Raw genomic sequence first — 24,438 nt, forward strand, 5'->3', positions numbered from 1 at the left:
AGAAATAGTTTTATGTAAGGGATATAGTGTCTCATTCTTACTGTTAGTAGTTACAAGTAAATATTTTTTGTTATATTTCGTGCTACAGCTTTTTGTATCCCTTTTCAGAGTTAAGAAATCGGATCCTGAGTTTGCTGTTTTGTACGTAATAATTTTAACTGACCAAGTTTGAAAACTTATTAAAAATAGAATTAAGGTTATAAGGCCTTTAATTCTTACAGTCAACATTGTTAAAGAAGACAATTAACATTTTACACGTTTTTTCTTTTTCGAGGAACTATTTTGTGTAGGTTTGGTACAATATTCCGTGAAACTGCTAACCTCAAAGAATTACTTAAATTTTTATCGCCAACTAATGAACGGTTCTTAGTTTTAGCAAGCTTTAAAAGAGAGAAAAAGCGCTCCCTAATAAACGTAGAACCAAACATTGAGAGAAATTTAGCCATTTGCTTGTGCAAAAGAGGATATTTCTCTCGTGGAAGACATCTGTAAAAGTCATCCAAAGTTTTACACATAAGAAAGCGGTTCTTCAGGCGGATATCGCACTGCACGTCAATCAGCTCTAGTTGAAGCACTTGCGAGACATCCTCTGCCCGAAGGGAAAACGGGCGAGCATATACAATATATACAGTTTGAAAACAGATTTTTGGAGATAAGATATATATATAAGGTCGGTTGAAGCTCACTTATCTCCAAAAATCTGTTTTCAAACTGTTCTTGTAAATGATTTCAACATAATATGAAAAATCCACATTTCTGTAACACTGTCTAGTGCAGGAAAGTGTCCATAATTCTTCTCACGCAGCTGTTTTCCCCACAAAATAAGTTTTTTTTTTTAAATGCTTGAATCGTCTGCACTAAATCAGCAACAGAGTGATTTTCGCCTTGGAGTGAAATGTTCAAAGTATTTAAATGACCAGTAAGATCACTCAAGAAAGCCAAATTCGCCACCCACTTAGGATCACAAAGTAATTCATCTGGACATCCATTCATTTCAAAAAGGCATTTATTTCAACCCTCAAGTAGAAAAACCGATGAAGCACCTTTCCTCTGCTCAGCCATCTTACTTCGGTGTGGTAGGGGATGTCCGGGTATTCCGCTTCGATATCAGCCAGAAATTCTTTAAATTGGTGATGTGTGAGTCCATGCGATCGAACATAATTAACCGTTCGAAGAACTGTGTCCATAACATTTTTTATGTTGACTATCTTCACACAAAGTGCCTCCTGGTGTATCAGACAATGGACTGCCGCGAATAAGGAACAGCCGACTTCAGCCATTTTTGACCTGACGTAACCCAGGAATCCAGTGCGTATCCCTCGTAGCGCATGGGCTCTGTAGTGGACTGACAAGGCAGCCAGTCCACAGTGACGGGTAGCCGATAGGCACACGTACACACACGCCGACTGGCGCGAAGTCTGGAACAGGATTCGTAATGAATGTAATAAAGAAAAGAACGTAGCTACTAGAACACTTAACTTTTATATCGTCCTTTGGTATACAGCATTCTTGATGATACAAGTGAGACTATCTTGAGATACATGCAATGGTACAAATGGCGCCTTGCTAGGTCGTAGCCATTAACTTAGCTGAAGGCTATTCTAACTGTCTCTCGGCAAATGAGAGAAAGGCTTCGTCAGTGTAGTCGCTAGCAACGTCGTCGTACAACTGGGGCGAGTGCTAGTAAGTCTCTCGAGACCTGTCGTGTGGTGGCGCTCTATCTGCGATCCTGACAGTGGCGACACGCGGGTCCGACATGTACTAATGGACCGCGGCCGATTTAAGCTACCACCTAGCAAGTGTGGTGTCTGGCGGTGACACCACAGGCTCCATCCGTTGTTACACTAGTCAGGCGTTCCCATTTTAAACCCATTGACTCTAACACGTTTTCCACGGCTAGAAAAATATCCAAATCCGTGGTTGTGTCTTGTAATGGTATAAGGTCGAGAGGCGCGGCGGGCGGTCGGGCGGTCCGCACGGCCAGCTGAGCGACGCGGCTCGGCCACTGCGACAACATACGAATTCGCCCGAGGCGCTGGCCGCGGGCGATCGCGGGCGCCAACGCCCCAGGGGCACAGTGTGGACCAGCCTGACTAGAGTGTCATCAGGAGTGCCCCAGAAAACTGCGATAGGACCGCTATTATTCTCTATATGCATAAATGATTTGGCGGACAGGGTGGGCAGTAATCTGCTGCTGCTTACTGATGATGCCGTGGCGTACGGTAAGACGTCGAAGTTGAGCGACTGCAGGAGAATACAAGTTGACTTAGACACAATTTCTAGTTGGTGTGATGAAGGGCATCTAGCTCCGAATGTGGAAAAATGTAAGTTAAAGCGGATGAGTAGGAAAAACAAACCTGCAATGTTAGGATACAGCTTGACACAGCACGGCCAGCTGCAAAGCTATATGAAATGGAACAAGCACGTGAGGATTGTGATAGAAAAGGCGAATAATCGATTTCGGTTTTTTGGGAGACTTAGAGGAAAGTGTGATTTAGCTGTAAATGAGGCCACATACAGGACGATAGCGCGAACTATTCTGGAGTATCGCTAGTATGTTTGGGATCCGCATCATGTCAAGACATCGAAGCAATTCAGACGCGAGCTGCTAGATTTTTTATCGGTAGGGTCGAACGACACGTAAATACTACGGAGATGGTTCGGGAACTCAAACGGGAATCCCTGTAGACAGTATGATGTTCTTTTCGAGGAGCGCTATTGAGATAATTTACAGAACCGGCATTTGAAACTGAATTGCCCTCTCTGTTTATTGATTGGATAGCCACTGAATTGCTATTTACTTATCTATTTAAAGGGATAATAATAATTATTAAAAGGTGGCAATTTTATTTAAGCACTGTTTTTACTCTTTCGATTGTTGCGAGTCAGCGATAGTGCAATGCTGCTCGCTTTGGAGAATACACATTTTATAAGAATTATTTGGTCCAGGAAACACTTTTGCGATCACGGTTGCGATTTAGACGGTATTCGCGTAATTGTACTGCTTAAAAGTTATCGTTTCCGAAAGACGCAGGTTCGATTAAAGCTGTGTGCACTTTTGCGCGTATAATGAAAATATTCATAACACGTCGCGTAACAAAAAGAAACATGCGAATCACAACCGTGATCAAACGAAGAAAATATATGATAACATAAATGTTCTTCGCTGTTATTCAGGACAGGCTCAGATTAGACCTTGCAAATTTTAGTTATAGGAAATCACAAGACGTTACACTTTAGAGATATTTGTTCTGAATAACTTGTATTTACCTTCTCTCTCTCTCTCCTTTTTACAGCCTTTATACCTTCACATCGATTAAGGAACTTTTCCTTCTCTACCGACCAGTACGAGAACAAAATTCAGACTCAACAAAATGTCTTACATCGAATTATTACATGCTTAACCCTTAACCCTCCAGCAGGCGTGTCAACTTTCATGACGCCACTAGTCGCGATGTATCTCGTGGATACATGCGACGATTTTTGTGGTTTTTTGTTTGTTTACAGGTTCTTTTTCTTTTGTTTTTGTTTTAAATTGTAGTTACCTTTATTGTTACAGATTTTACAAATACAGAAGTGAACATCAGGCTCATTACACTTTCAAATTAACAGAAATATTTGACATTTTGTAATGGAGAAGTACATGAAATTCTTTTAAAACTTGATTTTATTATAGGTACAAATAAGTTATTGAACTAATCAAAGCATGTCTCTTTTTACTGATTGCCCTCTATTTTATATTATTTTTGCGTGCTTGTGCAAACAAAGATGTGTACCGCGTTTTTCACATGTATACTCGCTGAGACAAGTCTTTTTTGTCTCCCTGTAGCATGACTGGCACCTTTTTCTTTTCTTGTTTTCTGATTCCAAGGATTGTTCATCGTTTTCTTGCTCTTTTCCTTTAGGTTTGTACTTTACTAGCATTGACTTTATATCATCAGGTAGAGACATAATAAGAGCTCTTCTTTTGAGATGATCTTGCAGTAGAGTCAGAGCCAAAGTTTTGAGGTACTCGCGCTGATTTGAGTATTTATTCTTGTTGCCCAAGAAAATTACTCTTGAGTTGATGCCTGCAATGTTCAACAGGTGGAAAAAAATCACCATAGGCCATCTTCTTGTTGACCTAGCTACATTGTAGGTTGCACAGAGTTTGTCAACTACATCAACTCCAGATTTGGTGTCATTATAGTGTAGAATAATTGCTGGTTTTTGCTCTAAACCTTCCGAAACCTCACTTGACGATACATGCATACTCGAAAGGAGGACTACAGTTCTCCCTTTTTTCGGGACATACCACACAAGGGTTTCATTCTTGCTGTAGCCAAATACGCTATCATATTGCTGTCTACTTTTTGGTGCTACGAAATTCGATGGCAGTTCCTTCTTGTTTTTTCTAATTGTGCCTACAAACGACAGTCTCCTTTTATGCAGTTCTCTTACTAACTCCAAACTAGTGAACCAGTTAGCTGCTGTAATGTTTCTACCCGTCCCATATATTGGTTCGGCAAGTCTCAGAACTACTACTTCTGCGGAGTTGTTATTCTGAAAGGGTCCTTCTGGTTCTAATCCACAATATATTTCCATGTTGTAAGTATAATAAAGCTTGGCATCACATAGGCAGAAAATTTTTATGCCATATTTAGATGGTTTGGATGGTATGAACTGGCGAAATCCACACCGGCCTCGAAATGCTGGTAGCTGCTCATCAACTGTGACGTTCTGACCGAGGGAGTAATGTGTCTTGCAGTTATTCAAACACATGGTGAACATTTCCCTCACGGCTGCTAATTTGTCTGTCTTGCATCGTTCTTGTCTTGTGGCTCCATCATCAAACCGAACACATCTTATTAGGAACAGGAAACGTTTTTCGGACATGGTCATTCTAAAAATATTCAGACCAAGGTCATCTGCTGTCCAGAAGTCGTGAACATTCTGTCGCCCACCACGGAACACACCAGCAAGGTATAACAAGCCAAGAAAGGCTTTTATTTCGATTGCATCTGTGTCCTTGCAGTCACTCTCGCGAGCAAAGTTTCCTTTTAGATCAGCTATACGCCTGTTAGTGTTGACCACAATTAGGTCTAGGATATCATTACTGATGAATAGGCTCCAGCAGTCAATTTCAGTTACCATTTTCTTTGCGTCTCCAACTACCCCAGGCAGTTTGGTTAGTATATTATGACGCCGTGTCTGTGTTGCTTTCCAAGGCACTTTCCTACATTTAGTTCCATCCTTACCTAAAATAAAAAAATAAGTACATTACACCATTATTAGATATTGTTGTTATTACATCTGAAAGCATATTTATTGTCTTTTCTACTCACCAAAATAGTAATGTTCATCAGTTTCCTGTGCTTCATTATTTTCCTCTTCATCAAATTCATGATCTGTGTCTGAGTCTACAGATCAGGTTTCGAGTATATCTTCGGTTTCTGAATCAGTTTCTGCAAGATCATCTTCATCTTCAATGGATACCTCGTCGTCGAGAAGAAGGCGATGTACTTCTTCCAAATCCTTAGGATTTTCTAGATCATATCGTTTACTCATTTTGAAAGAGAGTACACGTAGCTACAACGAAATGTTGCTTCATTTAGAAGACAACAACGCAACTGCCGACTTGCGTACGCTGCAAACAATGCAACAGCTGCAGTCATTAGCGGCGACAAAGCGTTACCCGAGTAGGCGCGCTGTATCAGAGAGATCCAGGCTGTACACGTTCCCACACCTGACTCATTTATGACCTTGTCAGTATCGGTATAAGACTGAAATTCCTGTCAAGCAATAAGAAAGGTATGACACAAGATGTCGTGGGCCAGCAAACCATTACCACTGTTCATTGCGGTAATATTAGAGAAAAAGTAGGTCATGTATCTCATAGATACATGCGCGACTGTCGGAGGGTTAACAATCATATATAGTTTCGTAGTACAAACAATGCTAATTTATTCCGTGCACTTGAAAGTCTTTGATACACTGAGCACAAAAATGAAAATAATAAAATTATAATTACACTTCTAATATCATGAATACTTCTTTAAATCATGAAAATAAGGTTTGACATCGTCGTAATATTAATTTTCATCGTTGTAGCACTACAAAGCTGACTGCAGAACGATTCTGCTGCCAACATACAACGCGCGTGAGGACCACGAAGATAAAATGAGAGAAACTACAGCTCGTATGGAGGCATACGGACAATCGTTTTTCCCTCACTCTATCTTAGAGTGGAACAAGAAAACGCATGCGATCATCGGATTGCCTAAGATTTTCATGCGACCAGCGATCAGCGACCGATCGCTCCGAGTTGCCCCCGCAAGTGCGATCTACGAAGCTTCCGGACGCCAGTGCAACGGATTGTTGCGATCCGTCGCTCGTGTGTGGGGCCCTTCATTTTTCTTCAGCTATGTTTCCTAAGTAAAGCTGAAGAATGTTATCTGCTGAAAGAACTCTGCAGAATGGGAAAGCACAACCTTCCCGCTGATGAAGTTCGTTCCTCAGCCTCTGCTCGGCCACAGGCCTGAGGGCGGCTAACCAACCCACAGCAAGAGCATCCAAATTATCCAACGTGGCAACCAGTTCATTACGAAACCAAGGTCAGGGCCACATAAGGAAAAGATGGAAACTCTCATACAACTTCGTCAAGATGCAGGCACTTTATGTATCAACATTACTTCTAGACAAAGCAACAAACTACGATAGAAGTTGATGCTTGCAGAGAAGATAACAACAACTAGCCATTTTTATAATGCTATTTATTTACAAGAATAGCGCCTTTACCCTTGTATTATCCTTCCATGTGGCAAAACTTTTTGGTGTGTGTGACTGTATCCATATACACTGAAGAACCAAAGAAACTCGTGCACCAGCCCAACATCGGGTAGCGCCACCGTGAGCACACAGAAGTGCCGCAACACGATGTGCCATTGACTCGATTAATGTCTGAAGTAGTGATGGAGGGAATTGACATCGTGAACCCTGCAGGGGTGTCTATAAAGATCTCATCTGAACAGCAAGTTGCAAGGCATCCCAGATATGCTCAATAAGTTTCATGTCTGGTGAGTTTGGTGGCCAGCGGAAGTGTTCCTGGAGACACTCTATAGCAATTTTGAACGTGTAGGGTGTTGGAGTTACCCAAGGACTCGGAACGCACAATGGACATGAATGGATGCAGATGATAAGAAAGGATGCTTACGTACGTGTAACCTGTCAAATCGTATCTGGAAGTATCAGGGGTACCATATCACTCCAACTGCACACGCGCCAGCCGCCGCGGTGGTCTCACGGTTCTAGGCGCGCAGTCCGGAACCGTGCGACTGCTACGGTCGCAGGTTCGAATCCTGCCTCGGGCGTGGATGTGTGTGATGTCCTTAGGTTAGTTAGGTTTAAGTAGTTCTAAGTTCTAGGGGACTGATGACCACAGCAGTTGAGTCCCATAGTGCTCAGAGCCATTTGAACCATTTGCACACGCGCCACACCGTTACAGAGCCTCCACCAGGTTGAATAGTCCCCTGCTGACATTCAGGGTCGATGGTTTCATGAGGTTGTTGGTTGGTTGATTTTGGGGAAGGGGACCAAAGAGCGAGGTCATCGGTCCCATCGGATTAAGGAAGGGTGGGAAGGAAATCGGCCATGCCCTGTCAGAGGTTGTCTCCACACCCGTACACGTCCATCCACTCGATACAATTTAAAACAGGGCCGGCCAAACGCTGCACAGTGTGCAGAAGTGCTGCACATGTGCGCACGTGTGCGACAGCGAGCGACAGCGACATCTGTTATTAGACATGTGTCCTAAATGAACGGCGTCGGCTCCTCTTCCCTGTACAAGCAAGAGCGCAACATACCCAGTCTCGTTTACCCCTGGTGACCGTAACCTTAACAGAGAAGAACTGAGAAATGGCAGGCACTGTGAAAAAGCAAAGGACGGCAGATCTATGCTCTCGGTCGTTTCAATCAAGCATCAGTGATGAAAATCTCCCGCAATTACTTGCGTTTGTCAATGAGCCGTGCTTTTGTGCCCGATATTAACTATATCATTTCGCGTGACCAGTGATAAACGTGTTTGGATTTATTCCTTTCATAATTAAAAATTAGTGTTTACTAACTGTGCATTATTGCCTCATTCTGCTCCATGGTACATTATTATCAGGAAAATTGGTCATTAAACCGATTGTTGTATGCATACATTTAGGTTTTTTTTAAAATGTGTGAAGGGCTACGCTCAGTTGAAGTCGATAAAACATAACATTCATCTAACTGTCGGTTATTACGCAGATTTCAGACGGAACTGATGAAAGATATAGCAATAATGGTACAGGTGATCATCGAGAGGTCAGCGAGACAGAAATTATGTGGGTGTAATTGCATTGGTTTAATGTTATTTCAAATCATGACTAAGGTTCGTTGGAAGTCGCTAAGTGCGCTCCTTCTTAAATACTAGATCAAAAACATTACGCGTATTTACGTGCCGTCAGACAAGCTGCCTTAATAAAAACCCTCGGTTGTTAACTGTATTACTTGTCTTACTGGGTTAAACTGTTAACATAAAAGTAGACGCCTCAAGGAGTAGACTGTGATATTTTAAATGTTTAATACGCGAAATACCTTCCCATGGTTGGCTTGCAAGCTGTGGAAAGAGCACTAGAATGCGCCGGTACAGAGTATCTCAGCAAGTGGATAAAGCGACACCTGTGCGTAGAAACATGCACTACATGAACACTGACGGCTGCGGCGTGCACGCTGTGACCCGGAAGTTGCACATGTGCAGGAGCACCGCACGCGTACAGAATTTCTGGCCGGCCCTGATTTAAAACGAGATTCGTCAGACCAGGCAACATGTTTCCAGTCATGAACAGTCCAGTGTCGATGCTGATGGGCCCAGGCGAAGCGTAAAGCTTTGTGTCCTGCAGTCATCAAAGGTGGGCCTTCGGCTCCGAAAGCCCATATTGATGTTTCGCTGAATACTTCGCACGCTGACACTAGTTGATGGTTCAAATGGCTCTGAGCACTATGGGACTTAACATCTATGGTCATAAGTTCCCTAGAACTTAGAACTACTTAAACCTAACTAACCTAAGGACATCACACAACACCCAGTGATCACGAGGCAGAGAAAATCCCTGACCCCGCCGGGAATCGAACCCGGGAACCCGGGCGCGGGAAGCGAGAACGCTACCGCACGACCACGAGCTGCGGACACTAGTTGATGGCCCAGCATTGAAATGTGCGGCAATTTGCGGAAAGGTTGCACTTCTGTCAGGTTGAACGAATCTCTTCAGTCGTCCTTGGTTCCGTGCTTGCATGATCTTTTTCAGGCCGCGAAGCGATGTCGAAGATTTGATGTTTTACCGGATTCCTGATATGCACGGTACACTCGTGAAATGGTCGTACGGGAAAATCCCCTCTTCATCGCTACCTCGGAGATGCTTTGTCACATCGCTCGTGCGCTCACTGTAACACCATGTTCAAACTCACTTAAATCTTCATAACTTGTCTTTGTAGCAGCAGTAGCAGATCTAACAACTGCGCCAGACACTTGTGTTATATAGGCGTTGCCTACCGCAGCGCCGTATTCTGCCTGTTTACTTATCTTTGTATTTGAATGCGCATGACTGTATCAGTTTGAGTGTTTATCCAAAAAGTTTTACATGTAATCTTCGCTACTGCATGAACACAAGCAGCTTTGCCACGTAACGGCGCGGTGTTGTTTGACGTCTCCACCACCCCAAGGAATTTTGGCCACATGGAGGAATAAAAAGTGAAAACTAGTGTGAACTACAATACAACAAAATATATCGTAACGTGAACAAGCCATCTGATGATGGAGCTGTCGCTTCGTAACAGGTGGAGGTGCCATTTATGTAAATAAATAACTTTATAAAAAGTGGATGGTTAGTGTTATCTTCTCTGTAAGAATGAACTTGTATTTTGATGGCAGCCACGGACTCCAAACGCCAGTTTGCGATAAAATAGCAACGAACTATCAATTACTTCCCTCTAATATCTCAGAGATCCACATGATGTTAAACACTTTCTTTCTTTGTGAATGTTGCCTGTAACAATATTAATTAGTCAAACTTTTGTCTATGAATCGAAGTCCTCTATAGTGGGATTGAAATACATTTCCGACTACGTGTCTCTAGCCTGGAACGAAACCGTAGTGCCCCTAGCTCCTAGAATTTTGTTCGCAGTATCGCGAGAAAAAATATGGCTTTTACTTTTAAGAAAAATAAGATTTCGCAGTTACAAAAACTAAGGTATTTGTTATCCACGTTATCAGCCGAAAGAGAGAAGACAGATGGCTGGGAGTGAGAGATTTTATGGAAAACGGTGACCAGTAAAAGTTTCAAGTAGTAAGAGACCATAAGAAGCCTACGTAACAAGACGGTATTAAGACACTGTGGAATGTCCCCTTAGAAAAATTATGAAATATGAAACGTCCCCTTAGAAAAATTATGAATGACAGTGCTGATAAAACTATGTTTTTTGATACAAAGACAGCTGAGTAAAACTGAACGTACTCAGACATTTCTCTCTTTACTTATTATGATCATCGCTAAACTGACAGCAGTATTTTTAGCGCAACGCAATCTGACTTTCAATAATCTCTATAAAAGAATGGCCCTGACTAACAAAAACCTTATATATATATATAATAGAGGGAAACATTCCACGTGGGAAAAATATATCGAAAAACAAAGATGATGTAACTTACCGAACGAAAGTGCTGGCAGGTCGACAGACACACAAACAAACACAAACATACACACGAAATTCAAGCTTTCGCTACAAACTGTCGCTTCATCGGGAAAGAGGAAAGGAGAGGGAAAGATGAAAGGATGTGGGTTTTAAGGGAGAGGGTAAGGAGTCATTCCAATCCCGGGAGCGGAAAGACTTACCTTGGGGGAAAAAACGACAGGTATACACTCGCACACACACACATATCCATCCGCACATACACAGATACAAGCAGACATTTGTAAATGTAATTTGTAATTATTTACAAATGTCTGCTGTTGTCTGTGTATGTGCGGATGGATATGTGTGTGTGCGAGTGTATACCTGTCCTTTTTTTCCCCCAAGGTAAGTCTTTCCGCTCCAGGGATTGGAATGACTCCTTACCCTCTCCCTTAAAACCCACATCCTTTCATCTTTCCCTCTCCTTTCCTCTTTCCCGATGAAGCAACAGTTTGCTGCGAAAGCTTGAATTTCGTGTGTATGTTTGTGTGTCTGTCGACCTGCCAGCACTTTCTTTCGGTAAGTCACATCATCTTTAACATAAAAACCTAAACAGCCTACTTGCAACTGGACTTGTATTCAGAAGATGCTCTTCAAAATTTAGGATTTGCATGATTTCCCTAAATCACTTAAAATGAATGTCTGGATAGTTCCGCGGAAAAAGCGTGGCTGATTGCCTTCCTCCCCTCCTTCCCCAGTCCGATCTCGTGCTCCCCCTCTAATGACCTTATCGGCGATTGAAGTCAAACCTTAATCTTGTTTCTTCCTTAGAACTGCTGGCGACCTTAATGCTGTCGATGAATGTCTTTATTTTCAGAGGTCCTTTAAGCATGTTAGAATACGTTGGAGCAAGCAAGTGATCGTGATAACGATTATTATTCAAAGGAGCAGGTCTTTGATCAGCTTTTCAGTAGGCAGGCTCTCTAGTCCTATTTTCCAGTAACATCAGTGCGTGAATTGTTTGATCTTTGCCGAAGTCCTCAGTAATGGTACTTTTCGATTACAGGGGCTGCTGCGGCCAATGCAAATGAAAGGCCAGATCGGTGGATGATTATTAATTAACGCAGGGAGAGCGTTAGGTAACCTGTTGCGCTCACCCCGTAATGAGGAAACAGGTAGAGAGCCTGACGTTTGCAGTCAGCGGCCAGCTGTCTACTGTGCGCTTTCTCTGGCAAATTACCCGTGCGCTAACGTACTGTTTCATTGAGCAAACACAGCACTTGCTCTACGGAGTGTAATTGCTTTAACCAGACGGATGCTGAAGTTTAATGTTACACAGGGTTCTGGCCATAGCTCCATAGCTGAAATGGTTTACTCAACATACCATGCGCCGTAAGCGCTCACGTTGGTCTTAAAAAACATCGGATCCACGTGGGGCACTGTTGCACGCTAACGAATAATCTCTTGCGGTTGAAATACCCGTCCGGCTTTTCAGACTTCTGCTGTGTCCCTAAATCGATTAAGCGAATGCCGTGGGGGTATGAAAAGAACACGCCCTATTTGCTTCCCCATCCGTCCCCAATCTGAGCTTGTGTTGCATCTCAAGTGATTTCGTTCTTGGTGGAGTATTAAACCCTTGTCTTCCTTCCCCATATAATCTACTGTACTGCACACGAATTTAAATGTCAGTGGTGACTAACGACTATACGGTATCATTTTTATGAATGGTAATTTATACTGTGGAACGACTATACGGTATCATTTTTATGAATGGTAATTTACACTGTGGATGCTCTGCAACACAGGGGTTCATAAATTAGTTATACAAAAGAAACCTTTAAGTTTGGAAAAGTTAAATAACTTACAGAAATGTTTGATGCAGTACTGAATGCAGTTATCTTCAAGCATTATGTGCAGGTGTTCAGTGTGGCTGCCTTTCGTAACGTCCCATCAGTGATTAATTTTCTGACACGTGTTATGAAGCGAGCCTTTTTGTGTCGTGGCAACTGCTTGTGTTACCCTCCGTTGCACTCTGTCTTTAATGCAAACTCATACACAAAAGTCCATTAGAGTTAATTCAGGTGATCGTGGAGGCGAGATATTGTTCCACTACGTCCAGACAAGCCGGAGCATTCCTACGGAGATACACGACAACTTCACGATGATAATGTGGAGGCGCGACACTTTGCTGAAAAATAAATTCTGTGCCCATTTCCTGTTGTAACTGAGGCATCACGTACTGTTCAAATATGCCCAGGTACGGTACGCCATTTACAGTTGATTCGGCAAGAAAGAAAGGACCGTAAATATTTTTAAAGCTTACAGGGCAAAAAAATTTAGCTTAGGAAAGTTCCTTACATATTCGATTGCATGAAGTGGTTTCTACTCACCCCACATCCGAACATTACGACAATTCACTTCCCATCAGGTATGGAGGGTGGCTTCTTCATTTAACATAATTTTATTAAGAAAATAATCTTCAGTCTACGTTTTGTTAAACATTTCCTTTGTCACTTTCTCTGAAAGCTTGCAACGGTTACGATTTGTAGGGTTTGAATAACAAGCGTTTCCGTCTTATCTTCCACCTGTAATACTAGGCATATTCAATTCTAAGCTGACACAACTCCTTGATTTACCCGGACTACGAATGTAAGACCGCTGCGTCAGCGACTGCTGGCCGACCCGCCTCCGCGTCCTATGCGATGCACAGCCGGTTTCGATGAAACGACTGTATCAACTAATAACAGTTTGTCTTTGAGGTGGTGTCTTGCGATATTTTGTCCTGAACTTTAGTAGCAGATTTGCATACATGAAACCACAAACAACACTGCACACCAACACCGTTACACGTCTCCATGATGACTGTTGGAATAACTCATTCGCGCATGCCACCTAGTGGGAACGTCAGGAACTAAGAGAGTTCGCCAGAAACAAAACTTTAAGAGATAATTCACTCAGTGCTGTATCGAACACTTCTGTAAGTTGTTTGCTGTTTTCACACTTTCATATTACTTTTGTATAAGTAATTTATAAACATCCTGTATTTATGTAACATTTGTAACGATTTACGGCTTACAAGGTCAACGCAAAACAACTATTATCATCTTCAAAGATGGTAGTAAAAAGATAAACAAAAAAATGGTTCAAATGGCTCTGTTCACTATGGGACTTAACATCTGAGGTCATCAGTCCCCTAGAACTTAGAACTACTTAAACCTAACTAGCCTAAGGACATCACACACATCCATGCCCGAGGCAGGATTCGAACCTGCGACCGTAGCGGTCGCGCGCTTCCAGACTGAAGCGCCTAGAAAGATGAACAATCAGGACTTTTTGATCTCAATGACGCCTTGACATTATCTCTAGTTGCTAGTAGTTGATACAATTCTATACAGCTGCTAGTATCATCTGGATTTTATACACAAGAAATCTGTACATGCTGATCACTTGATAATGGCTATAGAGCTTTTGAATATCAAACTGGTTGCTCTCTCACGCAGACATTTGTGATGTGATACGGAACTGCTGCACTCGGCTGTTGGGTTACTCCAGCTTGATGCAGCTATGTGAGACTAATTTCAAATTTGAAATAGTAAGTATGTATAATACAAAGTTACAGTTTCTCCCTATCCTTTTTGTAACGTTCCTCCTAATCCAATACAATATATTTTAATAATTGGGTATGAAATCATGAACCTGTGGATACAACAGCAATTAGTTTCATAACACAAAAAAATTATTATCGGGTTCTGTAAGAGTGAAATGCTATTGGATTTGTCTGCGGTATGATACTAGCAGCAGGAATAACTAAATAGCTACATCATACAGCGGAGATGCTCAGTTGCAGCCGACTCAGCATCTCCGCTATATGGTGAGTAGCAACTTTCCTTTTCATAACATTGTTACATTCTATCCTGGATTTTCTATCGTTTGATTAAATATCTACATCAGTACTCCGCAAACCACCGTACTGTGTTACGTATCACATCAGTTTCGTCAGTTTCGTTTCCCCTCTTCCTGTCCCATTCGCGGAAGGTACGCGGAGAAAAGACTCTGTATATTCTTAACATGGGCACATATTTCTCTAGTTTTTGAAGTCATGATCGATACGCGTTTTGTATGTTGGAGGAAATAAGTTTGTGACGTGTTTTGAAACGTGGACAGAATTTATTGACGCTTTCCGCGTTGCACAACGTCTTTCTTGTATTTCTCTTGTTGTAGTTCGTAGAGCATTTTTTCACGCTGACTAAACAAATCTGTGACAAATCATGCAGCTATTTTTGAGTATTTTCTCTTTCTTTAAGCCACCCTGTAAGCGCACCAAACCGAAGAATAATACTCAAAGATAGGTCGAATGAAGCTTTTGTAAGCGACGTCCTTCATACGTGAGCCACTCTTCCTCAGGGATTTTCCCAAGAAACCGTAATCTCGCATCTACCTTCAACCCAACAAGATTTATCAGTTGTGCCACTGTATATCACATCAGACGGAGACTCCAAAATACTTGAAGTTAGGTGAAGCGTGACCGTGTACTGTTCGCCATGCAGTTGTAAGGTTGTTATGCGTGACTACAGCAAGTCCCCATAAGCGGATATCAGCACCGTGGTGTATTGTGAAAACAAACGCTTCCATGTTCTCATTTCTTCTTGGTCTTTCTCTGTTATTGGCACAGCTTCTCAAACTATTTGAACTCATTGAATTAATTGTTCACCACGTAGGAACGTAATCGCTGGTGGAATCCTTCGACCAGGATATCTCTCGGGCTAAGCCATGATCGCTTCATTGGCATCAGCAACATGTCAACGTACCCCTTGGGTGTGTATGTATGTCTATTCTATGTCAATGTCAGTGGCAGACCGAGTCTCCTTTGTTTGTGCATTCCGACCTAACTTGTATACGGCAGAGTAAGGATACATTCCACAATCTAACCGAGCATGACTTCAAGCAGAGCATCGAGGAAGTTCCGTGACACCAGCAAGTTTACATCTCGTCCATAGGTCATTTAGAAGCTGTACGTGCATTCAGGAAAATAGGCACTCGTTTCAGCACCTCGCTGAAATGAACATTCCGCCACTACAACATCCATCTGAACACAGCCAGTTATATATAGCTTGCTGCATCCATCTTTAAAGCTTTGAACGTTTATAGACACTTAACTTATAGAGATTACTTTTATTATGTAGTATCCTGCTTAATGGGCAGGTCCGTGTGTTCGTAGGGAGAATTTCTGACGCCGATATTTCCCGTCTCCAACTTCTCCCTTCAGTCTGCTGTATCTCCTTCCATCCTCCATGTCATGCAGATGTTAAATGCTTCTATCTCGTCCTGTAGTTCCTTTGATCTTCTCTTCGATTACGTCATGTACAAGCCCCTCGTTCCTAAGTAAGTGCCCGATCAGGTGGCCTTCCTCTGAATAATTAAATTATGCGTAGTTAGCTTCTCTCGTATTTCTCAGTACTTAACCGTTTCTTACCCGATCTGTCCACTTGATCTCTCCTATTATTTTCCAGCTCAATACTTCAGAACTTCCTGATTTTTTTCTCAGTTTTCCTCGTAGTCCACATCTCTGCTCCACAGTTCAACACCCAGTGAGGTGACGCAGTGGTTAGCATTCGAGAGGACGACGGTTAAAACCCGCTTCCGGCCATCCAGGTTTAGGTTCTCCGTGATTTCCATAAATCGCTTCAGGCAAATGCTGGGATGGTTCCTTTGAAAGGGCACGACCGATTTCCTTCCCCATCCTTTCCTAACCCGAGCTTGTGCTCCGTCTCTAATGACCTCGTTGTCGACGGGACGTTAAACGCTGATCTCCTCCTCCTCCGCATAGTGCAACGCTACAGATGTGGCTCTTCACCAGTTTGTTCCTTAATTCCAAGTTGAACTTGATGGTTAGTACAGTCCCCTTCTTGTTGAATGCGGGTTTGACCATGGCGATTCTTGCTCGATTTTCGTTTGCGCATTGGGCATCCCTGGTCAGCAAGCTTCCCAAGTACTTGAACTGCATCGCATACTCCAGATATCTACAGATATGGATAGAAATCTAATTTCAATATATTTGTACATGGCTTGTTTAAATACATCAGCAACAGGATGTAAAAATTGATTCTATTTAAAATTGTATCTCTTTCATGTACCTCCCTGGAAAATAGCTAAACAATATGTTCGTAACTTCTCAGAAAGAATAATGTTTCTTGGGTTTACCTGTCTAAATAAATATAATTTTTACAAAGAACTCAAAGTGTATCCCGCGACCAGCCGCAGACCTCACACACTACTTTGTGGTAAGTCCTGCTTTGCGTTCGCTTCTGACTACTCCTCTCCGTTAAAGTCAACGTACTGACATTTTTTTGCTGGCTAAATTTCAATAAAATTGCGTTTTTGCACCAATTTTGTTTACTAGGCAACAGTATCGTAAGCTTTCTTGACATCAAGAAGTGACATCAACCTGTTAATAAAATTCCACTTAGCTGACGTATTTGTCTCGTGAGAACCGGTAACTGTGTTGAAATTTAAGATAATTCTCTTTTATTGTTCAATCTCAGTTGCAAATTTTTAATTATTTTACACATTTAGATCACTCAGGATCATCCTCAGATCCAAATAGTTGCGTCAGCAACTGTCCCTACTCAGAACCACATATCAGGGTACTTGGACTGAGCAACCCGTCTTGTCTGCTCATGGCCACATATCAGAGTACTCCAATCTAATTAAAAATGTACAACTGAGACTAAACAGTAAATGAGAATTATCAATTATAATTCCGTTTGAAAAAAATCGATAACTATAGCGATAATTCTGTAACTAATATTGCTATGACTAGAACCATGAGTCATTTCGTAAGGGCTTTCCCACAATGCAACGATGTTAAAACAGAACTGCGTCTCTTCAACGGTGCTGGAAATATTTGAGGTTATCAGCGCAGTTGATTCTCTCAATATAATCAAAGCGTTGTTCGAGTGAATGCGAAAACCGAAAAACAGCTTATACTGAGCACTAAGGCAGTAAGAGATGATTAAAGTGTGACGTGTTGCGTCTTTCTGTCAGCTCCAGTTCGTAAAACATGAAAGTTAACTGCTCATAAGTACGCACTTCGGCACGTGGATGCTGTTTGACGTTTCATAGGTGACCTCGTCGTTGCCAGTCAGCTGTATGTCGTAGGGCCAAAGGAACACTGCAGCAGGAGCAACAGTCTGAGAGGCCCAGAACACCACGTTTAACGAGGACAACAGTGACTTAACGGCACCTTGCGTGTCGTAAATCCGTTACGACAGTCGTTACTGTTCTGAAGCCGAACTGCCACAGGTACAGAACAGAAACATTCCTTTGCTCACGAGGAATATTTTGTACTTTAACGCAGGTAACAGCTTGCAGAATTTACAGCTCCTTACCTTTTTCCGGCGGTCCCAACCAGCGGCAACTCGCCGACACTCCTGAAACAATAAACAGTGTTACTGTACTGATAATTCTTTTATATGAAAACAGCAGATTTTTCTTGCTATAATTTTTACTCGTAATATTTTACTAGAAAAAGAGTTTTTTTTAAAAAAATTATTCTGGATGTAATGCTATGCCAAACTGTCACTTGCATTAGTATTTTAAGTATTTTATATCGTAACATGGTCTAAAAGTTAGAAAGAGTTTAAAGACGTTAACATCGTCCACAGGAGACCACTTTTTTACACACCTGACTTCGTTTTAATAGTTGATAACCTTAAAAATAACAAGGAAACATCGCATTTCACTGACGGCTATAAAATCCTGTCTAAGTAGAAATTTAATGAAGCTCAGGTATTTTTATTATTTCATTTCATTATCTGCTCTTATTCATTGCACTCCAGAATTTTTATTTCATTTTTATCTTGCTGTTCCATAATTAAATCACGAGATTTTAATTACTGAGTTACATTATTTTATAGTTATATTTTGCCCGATTTATATTACGATGTCATGCAGAAATTAGGAGACAATATTTTGTTTACTATTAAAAACAGTCTTGATCACAATTTATTTATTACGGTAACCGGTTTCGACCACTACTGTGATCATCTTCAGACCAATGAGTAAGGGCCTCTTCCTGCTGGAGAATCACTACACTTACTCATTGGTCTGAAGATGACCACAGTAGTGGTCGAAACCGGTTACCGTAATAAATAAATTGTGATCAAGACTGTTTTTAATAGTAAATATTTGTAACACTTTGATCACTGTTCAGTCCCACAGTGTATTCAAAAGTAACAATATTTTTTGTTAGAATTTTCTAGGGCCTTGACTGATCCATAATATTATTTATTTCACCTGGAAGGATTTGGACCTTCAGGTTCTCTCTTAGACAGCCTTACAGACTTAATATTATGATTTAAATGTTATATGAGACGTTCTTAATAATAATACCAATAATAATAGTTGCCTAATAATGATGGTGACGATTATGGCATGAATTCCACGACATATTTCATCCTCATCCTCTGATAGTTGACTACCGTCCACAACTCTGTAATTTCACAATCTGGCATTGACCAGTCTGATGAGATAACACCAATATCACTTCCAACGTACTACGTGCAGTTTGTCACCATCTGGGGATATCTGTGACGTCAATAGTCTCATCCTTTTGCCGAAAGTCTAGAGGGAAATGTACGTAGTGAGCGAAAAGGCGAAATTAATATGACACTAGACTCCTACTCAGGAGATAGGGCAAAATCCCCAGCAACTGAGAGTCACATCTTCAGTGTTTTCTCAAACTACTATAAAATACTACACGAGAGTTTTGTAGCACTGAGGAGAACCTAAACACTTCACTCTGAACAGAGATGATACTTTGTTGCTGGCCGGTGTGGCCGAGCGGTTCTAGGCACTTCTGGAACCGCGCGACCGCTACGGTCGCAGGTTCGAATCCTGCCTCGGGCATGGATGTGTGTTATGTCCCTAGGTTAGGTTTAAGTGGTTCTAAGTTCTAGGGCCATTGGAACTATCTGATACTTTGTTTCAAAGTTGTATACAACACTGTTTCTGCTACTAATTTTTAGTATAAACTGCAAAGCGATGACCACATGCGCAGGAATTATTTAAACTTTTCAGTTGCTGAACCTACAGGGATGGCGTACTTGGGACATAATCCATTTCGATCAAAGACCATCATTGATGAGCTGTGTCAGTCATAACATTGTATTCGAGAAGTTAGGTTTTTTGTGGAATACATAGTTCAGCACACTCTTGCACTATTAGCCAAGGAAATCTAATGTCCGGAAAATAGCAGAAGTGTTTTCAAATGTAGATTAAGATGTTTCTCCTAAGCAACTCCTTCTGTACCATAGAAGCATTGTTGAACGGAAATATACTGCCTAAAAATTAAAAAAAATTAAAATGAATGACGTAGAAGACGTCGTCGGATGTCATTCTACCTTTGTACACATACACACCATCGGCGGGCATATAAATGATTGGAGTTGTAGATATCTGTGACAAGCAGAAGAGTGCGTACTGCATTAATGTTGTTCATGTTTACTGTTGCTACCAGTCGGGACTTTCATTGATTTCAATACACATGTTGTAAAAAAACTACGTGTACAAAATTTTCGAGTATTTGGAGGAGATACGAAGAAACACTTTTTTGTTTGACAAAAATGTCACAGCTGCATAGGTGGGCCATGAAGGTTTTGATGCTGGTGATTCGTTTTTCCCTCCGTGAGTCATCAGTCTCCTGACTGGTTCATTATTTGCTGGATGTAATCCAATCTCTACAGTTTTTACCCTCTGACAACTCCCTCTAATACCACTGAAGGCATTACACGCGCCCTACCATCCTGCCCCTTTTCCTTGTCAGTGTTTTCCACATATTCATTTCCTCGCCGATTCTGCGAAGAACCTCCCCATTTCTCACCTTATCAGTCCACCTAATTTTCAACATTCTTCTGTAGCACCACATCACAGATGCTTCGATGCTTTTCCGTTCCGGTTTTCCCACAGTCCATGTTTCACTAGCGTACAATGCTGTGCCCTCCCACGAACATTCTCAGAAATTTCTTCCTCAAATTAAGGCCTACGTTGACAATAGTAGACTTCTCTTCTCCAGGAATGCCTTTTCTCCTAGTACTTATCTGCTTTTTGTGTCCTCTGAGCTCCGTCAATCATGGGTTATTTTGATGCTTAGGTAGAAGAATTCCTTAACTTCATATACTTAGTGTCCACATATCCTTGGTGTTAAGTTTCTCACTGTTCTCGTTTCTGCTAATTCTAATTACTTTTGCGTTTCTTCCATTTACTCTCAATACAAATTTTATCCTCAGACCATTCCATTCAGCAGATCCTGTTTCTTCACTTTCACTTATGTTAGCAATGTCATCAGCGAATCTTATCACTGTTATCCTTCCACCTTAAATTTTAATTCCGCTCTTGAAATTTTCCTTTATTTTCATCATAACTGTATATTTCCTGTCTTTCCCTATAGCTTAACCCTATTTTCCTCAACATTTGGAACGTCTTGTACCATTTGACGTTGTCGAATGCTTTTTCTAGGTCAACAGATTCTGTTAACTCCTGGATACGCGTCACAATCCAATACTGGTAGATGCAGATGAAGACTACTGTAATCGTGTTTGGAACGTTGATTTCTCCAGTACAGTTAATTACCTTATGACGCGGAACTCTACTAAGACAGTTTACCGTCCACTGTAGCGTACTGATCCGGTCTGCCGAGCGCTGTTGGAAAGCGGGGTGCAGTCAGCCCTTGTGAGGCAAACTGAGGAGCTACTTGACTGAGAAGTGGCGGCTCCGGTCACGGAAACTGACATATGGTCGGGAGTGCGGTGTGCTGACCACAAGCCCCTCCATATCCGCATCCAGTGACGCCTGTGGGCTGAGGATGACACGGCGGTCAGTCGGTACCTTTGGGCCTTCATGGCCTGTGCGGGAAGAGAGTATAGCGTACTGGGTTCTATTAGTCAAATATTAATGGGTGCCAGATATATACGAATGAAATCTTAACTTGATTCGGGATCGACGGTGTAGCACAGAAAGAAGGTCTCTATCTAAAATTAATAGTTGCAAGATGTCGTGTACAAAGAGTAAGAGGTGTTTCTTACTAGTGTTTTTCCCTGAATCCGTGAACATTCTTTGAGAGAATGCTTGTTTTCCTCTAGGAATGTCACAATGTTTGAACTTAGAATATGCCGTGCTCTAGAATCCTGCGACAGACGGATACTATCGGTATTGGTCTGAAATTCTGTACCTCCTATCCTTTACGCTTTTGATAAACAGGAGTGACCTGCATTTTTTTCTAGTCTCAGATGTCTACTAACTACACAAGCAATTCTCAATAAATGTGAGGTGAGAAAGGAGCTAATCCCGTGGCGTGTTCGACGTAAAATCTAATAGTAATTCCATCCGAGCCTGGTGTCTTTTTTTTGCTTCAAGTAAGTGCAATTATTTTTCATTGCCGGTGATGCAAATATCAATGTCTCTCATTTGTGAGTCTGTGCAACGATCCTAACTTCTTACACCCCCTTCACCTCGTTGGAGTAACGTACCTCAGTATCTTATACAACATACTGCTATACACTCGAGTGTTGTCGTTGGAGATGAACTATAACAGATACATCTCGTTGTTTTTCTGCAATTACCCTACCTGGCATCTTCTACAGATGTCCCTGTCGCTGCAGAAGATGAGGCTCGACCGTGTCTTCGTTGATGATTTAATGCTGTAACTGTGAGAACAGTGGGAAAATCTTGTACTAGCATTCAGGTAAGAGCACTTTGTTTCAAAGAAGACCTTTTATTTCGTCGGTAGTGTTAACTTTACACAAGAGGTATTACACAAAATACAAGATAACAGCCGGCCGCGGTGGTCTAGCGGTTCTGGCGCTGCAGTCCGGAACCGCGGGACTGCTACGGTCGCAGGTTCGAATCCTGCCTCGGGCATGGGTGTGTGTGATGTCCTTAGGTTAGTTAGGTTTAAGTAGTTCTAAGTTCTAGGGGACTTATGACCTAAGATGTTGAGTCCCATAGTGCTCAGAGCCATTTGAACCATTTTGAACAAGATAACAACGAAAGCATCTTGGTTGTGTTACTATTCAAATGAATTCAAAATGAACCATTGTAAGGGCAGATACACAATTATTGTGATCTGATAATGGTCATGATATTATCGTTAATAGATATATACTGTACGGAAATATGTGCAAGAGCGAAGAAGTAGCAGCAGAAGTGGGAGGCCAAGAGAGAACTGCTCTTATTTGAAAGAGCATATCCACTGGTAATCAATTTCTCCTACTTTTCTTCTTCTGTTTCTTCGTCTTCTGATTTGCCACATGTCAATGTCACTTCCCGCATCTTATCCTTGGGCATACCATATATCTTACGTCACGCCTGATGCGGCAGTTTTACTGTACGAACAGTGAAAATATAGAAAGCGGTAAACTTTTTTCCTCTCATCGTTTTGTAGGGATGTCAGCGAGAAAAAGTTTCGCAGAAGTTTGAAATTATGTGTAAAGTTTGTTCAGAGTCCGAAAGTGTTCTCATTCTCTAATAATGGACTAATAGTGTCTGGTAGTTGGGCGCGGTGAGTTACGCTGTCTCACAGTTTACAATTGCAATACTTATCTTGCTGTGTTGAACTGTTCACATAATATTTACCTCTTAATGAGTAGATCATGTTAGAGTTTGAATGTTTAAAGTCGTCGTTTATATAAAATATTGTAAACCAAATTTTTGCTGCCTCCGGAGTTGTTTTGGGTGCCCTTAGTAGTACACATGCTGAAAAGTAATGCCTCCGAATACATTATGTGAAAATTCTTAAGGCTTTTTAAATAAAACAAATTTTATTACCATTCTACAACTGTATTCTTCACGTCTACATTTTTGCAGCTCTCTGCGGCTAGAGGGCTCCAAATTGTATGGTGTCAGATGGCGGTTTTTAGCATAACTATGTTGGTGCATGAGAAGCTGTGTGCTGTAATCGAGTTCCGAATTCGAAGAATTCGTCCACAAATGAAGCACCCTCTCCTTGAGCATAACAGTGCCAGATCACACTCGAGAGCTGCGACATCTGCAACTATCCGACATCTTTGGTGACTTGGCACCATCCGATTTTCTCTGTTTCCAAAACTTAAAGAACACTTTCGAGGACTTTACTTTGACAATCATGAAGTGTTGCAAGCGGAAGTGAAGTTGTGGCTCCGTCAACAGAGTCGAATATTCTACAGTGACGGTATCAATACACTGGTCTCTCGTCGGGAGAAACGTGTTCGTCGCCAGGGTGATTATGGCTCAAATGGCTCTGAGCACTATGGGACTCAACTTCTGAGGTCATTAGTCCCCTAGAACTTAGAACTACTTAAACCTAACTAACCTAAGGACATCACACACATCCATGCCCGAGGCAGGATTCGAACCTGCGACCGTAGCGGTCTCGCGGTTCCAAACTGCAGCGCCCAGAACCGCGTTGCCACTTCGGCCGGCTCAGGGTGATTATGCTCAGAAATAAATATGTAGACAGGAACAATAAACAAGTAGAGTGCTAGTAACAAGTGTTTATTTAAAAAGTTTTAAGAGTTTTCTCATAAAAAATACAGAGGCATTCCTTTTAGCACACCCTCGAAGATGAGTTCTTGAATATACTGTACAAATATGCACCCATCTGGAAACAAAACATAAGGCAAAGTTCTCATTAAATACGGTCGTAATTTCGATTGTTATTGCGTTATTGAGAGGTATATGTGTCTAGAATGTTGGGACGAAAAGGTTTTTGAATTTTTGAGCTACAAAAGT

General features: G+C 41.7%; 1 protein-coding gene across 1 annotated transcript in view; it reads right to left on the reverse strand.

Moving 5' to 3' along the window:
• Window positions 1–24,438, reverse strand: part of LOC126237078 (uncharacterized) — a 719,539-nt gene that overhangs the window by 492,414 nt on the left and 202,687 nt on the right. Inside the window, exon 2 of the mRNA XM_049946875.1 lies at window positions 18,063–18,104. Within this exon, the coding sequence (XP_049802832.1) occupies window positions 18,063–18,104 (42 nt within the window). The remainder of the gene's footprint in view (window positions 1–18,062; window positions 18,105–24,438) is intronic.

Source organism: Schistocerca nitens, chromosome 2 (assembly GCF_023898315.1).
Source record: "Schistocerca nitens isolate TAMUIC-IGC-003100 chromosome 2, iqSchNite1.1, whole genome shotgun sequence".
In the NCBI taxonomy this organism is placed as follows: domain Eukaryota; kingdom Metazoa; phylum Arthropoda; class Insecta; order Orthoptera; family Acrididae; genus Schistocerca; species Schistocerca nitens.